General features: G+C 42.2%; 1 protein-coding gene across 1 annotated transcript in view; it reads right to left on the bottom strand.

Annotated features, from left to right (window-relative positions):
- RYBP (RING1 and YY1 binding protein) overlaps positions 1–13172 on the bottom strand; it is a 40035-nt gene extending 26863 nt beyond the window's left edge. Inside the window, 2 exon segments of the mRNA XM_009996882.1 lie at positions 12923–13145; positions 13148–13172. Of these exon segments, the coding sequence (XP_009995184.1) occupies positions 12923–13145; positions 13148–13172 (248 nt within the window).
- Between the last annotated feature and the right edge of the window lie 93 nt (positions 13173–13265).

The following is a 13265-nucleotide window of genomic DNA, read 5'->3' as shown; positions in this document are numbered from 1 at the left end:
ACTTTGGAGAATTGTTACAGTAAAACACTAAATAAAATCAGTCCTTCCCTTAGACTCAAAGTGATCTAAGCTACACAGCAGACCAGCCCAATTAAACTATTATTTATGTCTCCCTACCCAAGAGTATTCTTCAGGCTCTGCATGATTCAAGCTACACTTGCAAAAGTTTTGCGAGGTGATGAATAGAATTTTAAAAAACACAATATCCCCAGAAGTTCAAAACTGGTAAGAACACTTTTCCTACCTCAAGCCAGAGAATCTTCCAGAAGGAGCCCTACTTTAAAAGCTGCTAACAATAATACTCTGAACCAGGGAAGGGAGGAAAAGCAACAAGTCACTGATAGTCAAACCAACTTACCTACTAATAATTTGCTGACTGTATGAGCAAAGGCAGAGACACAACTCCATGGTAAAGGAATATGATCTTTACGATCCAAGTGAGCACACAGGTAGCACTAACATACTTGTACACTAACATCAAAAACAGGAATTTCATACAGTTGGCAGAAGACTGAAAATCAGACAGATGAGACTCATTGCTAACTACAGCCCTTCAAAATTTGCTGAGTATGTTGGACTTCCTGGGCATTTTCCTCCTTTCTGCTTAAAAAACAAGATAATGTTTGATCACCATCTTACTTAAAAAAAAAAAAACAAACAACAAATAACAAATCCAAAAGTTTTATCCAAAACAGATCCAAAGTTTTATCAGTCTCAGCCCCTGTTCAAGCTGCAGAGGTTCTGGAACAACTGAGAGCAACAAGCAGTCTGAGGGGACCTCCACTTACATGGACACGCACCAAGCTCAGCCTGTAAATCTCATGCAGGGCTTTATACAATAAAACTCATTTCTCAATTCTTTTTCTCTATTAAAAAAAAAAATCTCCCTGGAAAAAAAATAGTTTTAGAACAAAGTAAGATCACGAAAGATAACTGTGTTAAGTTTCATGTCAACTTATTCTCTTTGTTCTCCATGTATTGGTCTCAGAGGCCTGATCCAGCCCTTGCAGCTGATGACAAAGAGTTCTGCAGCAGCCTCTGGACACAATTCACAAAAATCAATGCAAAGAGCAAAAGGTCACATTCTCCGCGAGCATGAACTACCTGTAGATTGAAGGCAGAATTACAAATGCCAGCACACTCAGAAATGAAGCAACCAACTGTTATTAAACTAATTTTAGCGTCCATATTCCCACATCCATGACTAAGTAAACCTGTTTCCTTAAGCTATGTGTCTTTGTGGAAAAAACAAAACAAAACAACAAACTACTCATGCTTGTGACAGGTTTTTAAAACAAGCAAGTGTAGTAAATAGTTGTACAATTTCATTGCTCTGAGTTCAGAGTGCCAGTGGGAAAGTCAGCCTGGCTTACAATGCAAAAAAAGACTGCAAGAGGGGAAAAACTGAAGAGATGGGAAAAAACCTGCACTGCTGCTAGGTGTTATCTCTCACTCTCCCTGCACATTAGGAAAAACCCTGAGAATTGACAGAGAACTGTAACAGGTACCTCATTATGGACCTTTTTCCATTACTTGCTTGACATACCTGGGTATTGGAAGAGGTAACGTCTCTTCCAAGCACAAACCACGAGACTGTCCTCACAGTTCAAGTCTTTGTAAATGCACTGAACATTAAGGTGTTATCTCCCAAAAGTTTACAGAGCATGCAGAGATGTGCAGTGTATGGCCATCACATTCTACCTCCCTGTTGGTTGCTGATTTTTGTATCACTTGGTTAATTTGTAATGGGGAAAAAAGTCATCCTCGTCATGCAAAAAGGGAAGCTTTTATTTATTATAAAGTTTCACTATTGCTTCTTCAAATGCTGGTTGAATAATAGAGAATCTCAGGGCAGCAGTGTAAATTCCCAGCACACCATTGTACATTCCCAGCTGATGCAACCTAGAAGCCTTAATGAACCCTTCATAGGTCTAAACTTCTGATTGCAAATACATGGATGGTCCCAGCTGGTAGAGGTGCTGCAAAACTGTCACTGTCAATAAGCCATTTAATGAGCCTCAAAATGACAAAGTTTGTGCTCTGGTTTTACAGACTGTCCCTGTGGATAGCCTGGCCATCACACAGATGCTAGTAACACTTCTCATAGATGCATTAGATCTTTTTGACCTCAGAAGTCAAGCAACTTACAACTAACTTGAGTCACATCCGGTAATAAGTACTTCTAATTAATGACTCTTAATTGCTGCCAGAGAACAGTATTCACACACTCATGACTACACATGTTCCTTACTCTACTAACCCACATGTAAAATTGTACAACTCTTAACAATCCCATGCCTGTAACACCCATGCAGCTCACAGCTGTGACACTCCTCCAGTGCCATTGTTTTTTTAAGTCTGACTTCAAATGCTGTTTTTGAGAAGGCATTTCAGGATTTCAAAGTTTTTTCCAAACTACCTTAACCTCCTATAAGCCATATGTGGTAGAGGCTTCTCACTACACTCACTTTACAGACATTTAAACCTATGCACGTGAGTCACCTAACTGTCCAGAGTTACAGCAAGTTAAAAGGGGTTGGGAGAAATGTCCTTGCCACAAGCAGTGCCCCAGCTGCCACCTTCCTGCTCAGAGCACAGGCAGATACACAAAAACACCCACCAGCCATCCAGGATAAATACCTTTTTGCCAACATCGTTAGTTTTACTATGTGCCACATGGGAATTCAGCATCTCTGAACACCAAGTTCCTGCTTTGGCAAGGTTTGCAGCCCTGTGCCCTGTAACAGGAGTGCTCCTGCCCACCCCTAGGGAAAGCCCATGCTTGGTCCTCATGGGAACACCTCCAACAAGAGAGAAGAGCCGCAAAAAGAGCAAAGCAGCCATGGAGGAACAGCCACTTGCAGGTTAATTTGCTATCCCTGGGTCAAGTTTGATGATGCCCACCACCTACAGCACATCAAGACACCTTTCAGCTAACAGACCAGCACACCACCCAGCTGTCCCTCAGACAAGCCACCCACATGTTTCATCCTCCACTTTGACAGAAACCCAACAGCACTGTCAGACACTATTAGAGTAACTTCCACATCCCACCCTCTTCACTTTCCACACTTCTCTGATTAAGACACACCATATCCTTCAAATCCCACGCTGGCACCAGGCAGCTGCCAGTCTTTCCTACACGAGTCAAACTACTTGTGTGTAAAACTAATAAAATATACATTATTTCCCAAAAATAATTCAGAAGTTTAAGACAATACAGATTTACAAACTGCTAATACTATGCTGAACTGGAAACATCTCCTAGAGCTTATTAAATATTTTGGTTAAATTGATCCACACCCATGACTGTTGGAGATAAATGAAAACGGTTTTGCTCTCCAGAAGGCACCTGTAATAACTGAGCAACAGCAGCAAACAGGCACCAACCAGAGCTCCCTGGCAGCACTCACACTGCAGAGGGAAGCCTCCCCTTCTGCTGCTAATGATGTGCTCTACCCTGTATCCCCAGGAGACAAATGACTGTACTGGCTGATTGACTCCATCACAGGGCCATCGTCCATCAATGTATTGCCTCTCTCACTGAAATCTCATCTTGGGAAGAGAAAGTGCTCGGTACCACTGCTGAAAAAACAGTGAAAGCACTTTCAGAATAAGAGCTCCAAGATACATAATTAGAGCCAAATGTTGCAGCAGAAAGACATTTCCAGCAACCTGAACATATATATGCATGCTTTGTCCAACCAGGACAAGGAAGATTTATGTCCTTCTGCTCATCTAGCTATTTTTTTTAATTAAGCACAGGGGTTTAACACCTACCATTGATCAACTTAAAACTGAAGGATATTTAGCTAGCTTATTTGCTAAAGGGCGAAGAATTCCAGCCTCTTTTACACAGGCCCAGATCAAACCAACATTTTATTATCCCCACTGACACCTGCAAATACAAGTGAAAGAAAACACAAATCTTTCCTTATATTAATTTAGTACATAGATAATGCAATTTATAAAAGGTAATAAACATATTCAGTTAAGAGCTACCCCTATAAATCCAAAAACATTCAGGAGCAGAATCACAGCACAGGTGTTAACTCCTTTGGCAACATTCTGGTCAACTCTGCAACATCACTGAGGCCACCAAATCTTCATACTTCTACATCCTCCATCCACCTCCCCGATTTCACTGTGTTAAGTTGCACATTAATTACTTAGACATAGTTACACCCACTCAAAAACAATTTAGTTCAAGAAAAATATTCCAGATTATAATCAGTCTCACATCTGTCAACTTAACAATATAAATGAGAAGGCAGCTTTATCTCAGGCAAGATATTTTCTCAGTTAGTACCTCTGCATGTTACAAGCAATCCATCATAACTCTGAAATCCCAAAGAACAATCTGCTTCAGCAAACACGTCTAAACATTTATTCCTTGTTTACCCCTAAACAGAATCCAAAAACTGACTTGTTTTGCTTCCATTTTATTTAAAGACAACCAATCTGATGAGATCCTCTAACTAAATTTTCTAGAACTCCTGAACATATTCCTATGTATGTTGCAAATATAGCTTTTGGAAGTTTGCACCTTCATATAGCAACTGACATAAAACATACACTGTGCTTACTTAAATATGGAACATTTCAGCTCTCAGTAAATTGCCATAAAATGTACGCTTCAAAATGTTTATCAGTCAGAAGGTTAAAATCAGTTTGACTATTACAAAACTTCTGCTTCTACAGTAAATAATTACAAATTTTTCATGTTTTGATCCTTGTAGCATAGGAGGTTACTCCACAATCCCAGGCCAGTGTCTCAAGTAAGACATACAGATCAAAGTCAGGTCCCCTGGTTTCATGACCCATACAACCATACATGATCCTCTACAACCTCTTTTTCTCATGCATTTCCAGTATTACTTAACAGAAGACTTGCTGTAGGTGTACTTTTTCAGGAACACAGGCAGTGTTAATAGTAATAAAACACTTAGTAATAAAATACTATCAAAACAATGCCCAGTTTTAGCCAGTTAGGTTTTTTTTCTGGGAAGGAGTCAAGACTCACCTGACTGTGAAGATACTGAGTCACTGAACAGTGAAACAAAACCCACTAGGTCAGCAATGAGATGTGATGCTTTCCTTCTCATTTATATTTGAGCCAGTCAGAATTAAATCTTTCCAATGTTTAACAGGCAGAGAATTTGTTGATGTACCAATTAGCACTCTGCTACAAAGAACATGCACCTAATTAATAGCTGGCTTATGGGAAGAGAGATGTTAAGGATTTGGTCGTACCTCCAGATGTACCAAAAAAAGTGTGAAAGGAGCTTTGGCTGCTGTAAAGAAAATCTGTCTGCACAAAGAGATAATCAATGTACTTAGCATGTGTCAGCTGCAAAAGGAACTTACATAAATGTAATGGAGGCATTTCCACATTATTTCTGCTGTATTGTACAATCCTGCACATCTGCTTAGGGCAGCATGCACAGGTTACTCAGCACTTGTGGTCTGCTTTTTTTGCCATGTCCTCAATAAACATGAAGTGGCAATAAAGGTAATTTGCACTTACCTGTCTGAAACACACACACACAAAAAATCCTCACAAACCCTCAAAAACCTTCGTCTCTGGGAAGTCCCAGAGTTCTCCTTCTGCCTCATGAAGGAGGCCAGTGCAGAGAGAGAGACATAACGCTCAGATCCGAGACAAAGCCACAGAAAGAGTTTGTATGAATCTTACATTCCAGGTCAGAGCTGTGCATAACAAAACTTCAGCACACCTTGTGAGGGACCTACATGGCAGGACTGGAACCCGCTAACCTACAGAACCACCCAAAATCCCGCAAAATAGGTCAATGGGTTTTCTTGTAAGAAGAATTGCGCTGACAAGGAGAGATGTATGTAATAAAGGAGAAGCAGAGAACATCCTTCTCACTTCTCACACTGTGAGCCTCATCTCTCGTCCCGCTGCCATATTCCTGCACACTGGCAGGACTGCTTGAAAGACTCCAGTGCAGAACCACAAAGTAGGTGAAGAAAGTAGAATATCTCCCTTATGAGGAAAGGCTGAAGGAGCTGGGTCTTTTTAGCTTGGAGAAGAGGAAATTGAGGGGTGACCTCATTAATGTTTACAAATATGCAAAGGGTGGGTGTCAGGAGAATGGAACCAAGCTCTTCTCAGTGATGTCCAATCACAAGACAAGGGGTAATGGGTGCAAGCTGGAGCATACGAGGCTCCACGTAAACATGAGGAAAAAGTTATTCACTCTGAGGATGACAGAAGGCTGGAACAGGCTGCCTGGAGATGTTGTGGAGTGTCCTTCTCTGGAGATACTCAAACCCCATCTGGATGTGTTCCTGTGTGACCTATTCTAGGGGATCCTGCTCTGACAAGGGGGTTGGACTAGATGATCTTTCAATATCCCTTGCAAACCCTAACATTCTGTGATTCTGAGAAGTGCTGTGAACTTCTGTGGTTCTCACCAAGCAACCCTGGAAGGATCCATCTGCTCATTCAAGCCCAAGGGAGCAGGAAGAAAAGGAGCAGCACTGCAACAAGGAACAGTGAGCCTACCAACAGCAAAGCCATTTAATTCACGTTGCAAACACTAAACAGGTCTTGCAGCAACCAGAATACAAGGGACACCTGACTCACGATCACTCTTGGAGTTACAGGCAGAGTTACCCAGTCTCTAGCACAGAAACTGATGAGGCCACCCAAAAGAATCCACCCTGTCCATAGCATATTACCTGCCAGCCTTCATCCCTCCCTGGTCTTGGGTCCCATGTGTTGCTTTCAGGGACCTAACAGTTCAGCCAAAACAGCCCCACAGCACTAAGCTGCTGGGGACACTAACACACAGCCCAGGACAGCGAGCCATGATCCCACCAACTCAAGGGTGGCTGCTGGAACCACGCTTCACATCCACCACCTCCCTCCTCTCAGCTAACACCCCGGTCTACACTGCACACTCTTCTATTCCCAGTTCATGCATGGTTCTACCTACTAGATGAACCCACCCCAGGATGCAAACACACACATCAGTTGTGCAAACGCAGCAGCCTCTCCACAACCAGCTGACGGGAACATGAAACAATCAGGGCAACTAAGAAAGGCATGCAGAGAAAGTTGCTTGGCATTCCTCTGCCTACCACTTCACGAGGATTTGCTGAGAGCCAAGGCCAGCATCCCAGTGGATGCAATGTCTGTTTACAGCCCTCTCCTCCTACACACACATACATACTTTGATTTAGATTGCTGTCTATGCGGTGTATGGAGGAAGGGAAAAAATATTAATAATATCCATGCTGCATATTATCAGTGATAGATTAACCCGTTCAGTGTCGCAGCTTATCAATTAGATCTTTTAACAGTCTCCAACAGAAATCAGAGATAGATCTTTAAACCTTACCATCCACATGGGTAATCCACATGGACACTGTAACACAACTTATCCACACTGCAGATTTTAGAACATTATTTAAAGACTTTTTTTATCCCTAATAAAAAACCCACCATTAACAGGGAGAAATATTATTCCTTAAGATGATCCTATCCGAGTGGCAGAAGGAGACTGAGTCACAGCAGCCACCACAGTACCTACAATGTTTGTCACCTACAGCATTCCAGGCACCCGAATTTGGCAGCCATAGTGAAGGGGTATTGCAAAGGTGCTGCACATCAATACTGAGGATCCTTCCTGCTAAGAACAATTTCCCAGAGGTGCTGAGACCCAAGAGAAATCCTGGGGTGATGGTAATGAGATCATTAATGCCAGAGCCAAACTCCAGCAAAGAGCAAATCAGGACACAGCTCTTATTTCTCTCAAACAGCTCAAGTACAAGACACAGATCTTATGCCAGTGTTATGCTTGCACCAGGATGACAGATAATAGCTGATTTGAAACTGACCAGCTTCATCTGCTCAGCTTAAGTCCCACAGACTAACTCTGTGCTAGTTAAAAAAAATAAGCGTGGCATGAATCAGTACCAGTAGTTGAATTATAATGGATCCACACCATGGACCACATGCCTGAGGCACCTGGGGTATGAGTCAAATTCAAACTCAGTGTATTGTCAGACCACAGCCCCAGAATCCAGGGCTTGCTGTAAACTTTTAGACAGTGCTGGTAAGCAAGGTATGAGACAACAGAGGTCTGAAGAACTCCTTGCATGTGGGCCAATACTTTGCAAGTAGGTAATAGTGCATTCAAGCACTCACAACTACCTATACAGAGTTACAGTTCTCACCATCCATTAGCAACAAAGGAGCCCTCGAGGGGTTAGGATCTGGATGGCCCTGTGATGACCCCAGGCTGGTACAGACCATTCTCCAACCCACCTCACTGAAATGCCATTTAACTTCAGCAATAACAGGAAAAATAGGGATGATTTAACCACAGATCTAAAGGGTAAATTAGTAAAACCAGTATTTCATATTAAGGGCACCAACATCCCTTCCACAACAACTTTTTCCAGACAAGCCACATACACCATTTTTACAGCCAATAACCCACATAAAGGCCAGTTTTGGTGCTAAATAAACGCCCCTTAATGCAGGTGAAAGCTAATTAATTTGAAAGAATGAAATGAAACCACTTTGTTCCTAAACCACAACAGTTACACATCACTGCTATCACCTTTAGAAAAACAGTCCTCCAAAAATACATGGCAAATAAGCAAGGCATGTATTAGTTGTAGAGAAGTTAGGATCATGAGCCTGATTCCTCATTCCAGGAATAGTAGGAGTATCTGGTGTCTATTCTGGTCAGCCCAGCTTGGATGCAGAACAAGAGAGTACCTTTTAATGGTGACATGAACAGCAGTTTATGTCTTTCAAGGTGCTAATTAGATCCTGCCAACATGGAAAGGAATTTTCTCGAGAACTGATGGAGAATGAAGGCCAGCATGTAACCACAATATCTGTTCTACACACAAAAGAAAACTCATTTTAATATTATGATGAATAATTTCAGCTCAACCTCCCCTTAAAGAGCAGCAGAAGAGTGAAACGTGTACTCCTTGAGCCCTCCACAATGAAAGGTATGTTCAAACCACTTGATGCAATCTCCAGATTATGCACTTTGGATATACAGGTACTAGCAACAAATACAACTGAAATGCTTATTAAGTGCATGCCTTGTAGAGAACATACACACTACAAATTGTTAATTTTGTACTACGAAGTCCCACTGTTTTGTTAATTTTCACATCAGACATCCAGCTGTTGATCTTGCACCTTCCACTGATTTTTTTTTTGTGTGCATTTCTCTGTAATCAAGGCACATTCATGAAGCTTGGACAAGGAAAGCACTTATTCTAGAGTCAAAGAAAAATTAACATCAAAGAACTCCATGCACCACTTGTATATTTATCCAGGAAAGGTTCAGAAATAATAACTATCTCTGTGAAATCATAGGCGGGGGGGGAATATTCTCCTTCACAATGATGCCTGAAAGCAATCCCATGCAAAAACACTCTGTACGGCTGTGTCTGGGAGGAGAGAGGAAGCTACAAGAAGAGGTGTAAAGGAGCACAACAAATGTTAACAAAAGAGAATGGAAGGGGAAGAGGAGCAAGCATACAATTAATAAAAACAAATGGAAGCAGGGAACCATCACCTACCCTCAAATAGGAATTCACAGCTCCCCATAATGGGAAATATAAGGCCAAATTCTGCCCTCACATTCCTAGGAAATTCAAAGTAAACTTTCCTTCTGTCTTTGAAGAAGTAATGATTATTGGAAGGGAATGCAAGTCTGTGGAGCAAACGTCCCTGCAGAAGTTTTAATTCAAGCCTTCTCCTGTGTTCAAGAAACTAGTGGGTTATACCAGAGCAACCCACCAGAAGAGCTGCAGGACATAAGTGGAAGCAGCACCAGTTCACTGCACTGTTACACCAACACAAAAACCTCAGGCAAAGAAAAGAGTCTTGTACACCCCAGCAAACATCTAACCATCCCTCGCTCCCAAGCTAACCTGTTAAACCACCACCTTGCCCAACTAAATGTTGTGTTGAACATCATTTGTATCTTTGCCAGGACCCTCGCAGAAGGAAAACCATAGAAAAACTCAATATACTTGCCTAAATAGAGTGTAATAAAGTTTAACCATAAAATAGCAAGAATGAAGTTGAATAAAGGGAGTTAGTGACATACTGTAACAAATCTAGTATTGACTAAGTACTACAGGTTTAATGTAATCTTTGCACGACAACTCCTGATTCTCTTGAGATGGATTTGACCTCATTTTTATTTAAAAGTGCAACTGAAATATTTATAAACAGCCCCTTGAAAAAATATTCAGGTGTGATTTAACTGTTTAGCATCTATAGTGGTTTTGACTTGGGAGGTCAACTCAAACGCACTGTGTTTGAAACGTCTTTTATGAGATCCTAGAGAAAGGGGATGGTTGGATCCGACAAAGTAAGACTTCTAACTGCTGCCAGTCACCCCTCCCAGACACCAACAGATTAAATCGAGTCTGAAAAAATATACACACGGTGAGAACTAGCTAGTGTCCTAACTAGTTCTCAAATTAGAGAAAATTTATCAGCCAAAGCAAATTGTACAGCAACAACTGGCTTCACCAGTCGAGGGGGGTGGGGGAAAGTAGGTCATACCAGATCTTCATAAAAAAACTAGGCATACCGTAATTGCACACAGTAATTTGATGAAGAACAGTTGCCTCACCACATCTACAATGCCTCTCTTTCACTACTTTGTTGAGTTTTTTAAAACATGAGTTTGATAAATTTCCGATAAGCGTTACTGAAGCCTTAACAAAGTGAGGCAGCTTTAAATGTGGAAAAGTGTCATCAACTTGTCAAATTGCAACTTAAAAAGTCAAGCTCATCCGACACCTTATATTTCAAGTAATAAATTATCAATCGTAACTCGTTGAGTATCTTTACATCAGTCATTTATTCTAAAAATTCTGAAGAATTTCCCCAGCGTGAACTCATACGTCACATACTGTAACACTCAAAGAAACACCACAACAAAGAACTCTGACCTCCCAGGTCTTCTCAACATACGACACTCGCTCACAGCCTTCAATCACTCCTGCTTTCAGCTGTATTTATTCATAAATTAAATAAATATGCAAGAATACATGATGGCCCATTGACTATTTTAAATACTTTCTCAAATTCTACAAACAAAAGCAATTTTAAAAGTGGCAAAAAATGAATAGAAAGCTGATGAATTAAATGAATTAAAATTAGAAGCCATTCATAAGGGTCCGTTAAAAGCTAAATGGAAGTACCATGTTCTAGACCCGAGGATCACATCTGCAAGCAAGGCTCTTAACCTGAAATCATCCACTGCTTTCCCTCTTAATGGCCCTTTAAAAGGCAAAACATTCTACTACCTCAATAAACAGTTTGAAAACTGTAATTTAAAAAAAAAAATAAAAAATTTAAAGGGCATGCAAGAGAAAGCTGCTGCTCCTGAAATGAACCTCAGTATGGTGGCCAAATGAAAGTGATAGAATCTGATACCAGATCCAACCCATCTGGGTTCCTGCACCTCCTTCAGGCTCTCCTGCAAACACCTGTGCACACACCCGACGTGAGGCTGAGAGCACTTATGGTGACTGCACGGTCACAGGCTGTAGCAGCAGGGTTGAAGACCAGGAGACTGCAAGATGACTGTGTTTCACCTGAGCCAACGGGAAAGCCAAGGAAACAGACACCTCCACCTGCTGTGGGAGGTTTAGTTGAGTGACAAAAACACCGAACAAAACCAGAGATGAATCAGCTGTAGGTGCATAGAAAACACCGCCACCCCAAAAGCTTGACCTTACTGAATGCTTTAATTATGCTATTTAAAACTGTATTAAGTTCAACACCCCTGTATATTTTGTAAAAAGTGTAGATACTTGTAACAGATGCACCTCATAAAACAGGCAGTAGAAGCAGTACAGCACTCATTGCTGTAACTCAGTTTCAGTGGCCCAAAAGCATGCTCCCCATTAAAAACGCAGGCACTTCACATTGTCCAAAACTCAGTGCAAACAATAACTAACCAAACACGCCTTCACCTCCTTTGTCAACCAAGGCAAGACAGCCAAGTCACGCGAGCAGCCCGCTGGTGAGAGCACCGCTCCGCTCAAAGGAGGGGAATGATGCCTGTCACAATGGAAACCTTACGGACGACCTCCTTGGCAGAGCAAAGCAATGGGAATTCAAATTTGGAAGATACAGTATAAGCAAAATCAGACGTCAACAAGGTAGAACAAATCACAGAAAGAAAGAAAAAGCAGAGCACCACATGCCTGTTTCAGAGCCAACTGATATTTCCAGGACAAACTTTCTGAACCCACTGACTGGCAGAGCGCAAGTTTTTGGACTGAGGTTTTTCTTTTTGAGATTAACTACTGTATGTCAGCTTCACCATCTCATAAAGACTTTCACAGTTACTCAGCACAAGGCAATCAGAAAGACCTGACAGCTCAAGCTTTCAGAAATCCACACCATTCCCACACTGAGCACAAAGCCAATTCCTTCTGGATGACAACAGACGCCAAGAGATCAACACCTCAGGAAGGGAGTTGTTGTTCTCATGGCATCTTTAGTTTCAGCCGTTTCCTTCCTTGCTCCCTAATACTCAGTCATTTCTACTTCTGCAGAAAACACAGGTAAATATCCACCCAAACCACAGAAAACCATCTGCCCCAAACCACAGTCAGAACGTTTCTGGCTGGCTGTGGATCTCCAAGAAGCCCTCCGCACATCAGCAACAGAAATGCACAGAACAACAAACACTCAGGTTGCTGCCACATCCACCAAACATGTCTTCCAGCTCCAATTAAACGCTTGAAAGAGAATCTTTGCATTCCACCAGCTTTTGAATGGGGACAGAAGGGACTGTGTCCCGGGGGAAAGGGGGGATGCAACCAGCCAATATCCAGGCAACAACGGGAAAAAAATCAACAAGTAGGCGCAGGGCGAGAGGTGCGGACGTACCTCGTGGAGGTGCCTTTCCTGACATCACAGATGCTGCATTTGAAGGCTTCGGCGCTGTTCCTGAAGGTGCACACGCTACAATCCCAAAAGCCTTCGTCGGCTGCAGGTTTGGCTTGCCTTTTCGGCCTTGAGGAGGGAGAGGGGAAACGTGTGTGTGTGTGTGTACGTGTGTGTTTGGGGAGGAGGAGAGCGGCGGCGGGAGGAGGAGGGAGAGGAGGAGAGAAAGAAAAACACACACATGAGAAACCATGTTACAGAGAGCCCCGAAACCCAGCGCCTGCTCTCCCCCCCCCGCGCCCGGGAACAGCCCACAAACACCTACCGGGGCCGGAGGTGCGGGGGG

This window comes from Chaetura pelagica, unplaced genomic scaffold (genome assembly GCF_000747805.2).
Source record: "Chaetura pelagica isolate M959 unplaced genomic scaffold, ChaPel_1.0 scaffold24, whole genome shotgun sequence".
In the NCBI taxonomy this organism is placed as follows: Eukaryota; Metazoa; Chordata; class Aves; order Apodiformes; family Apodidae; genus Chaetura; species Chaetura pelagica.
This window is presented reverse-complemented; position numbering and strand designations above follow the sequence as displayed.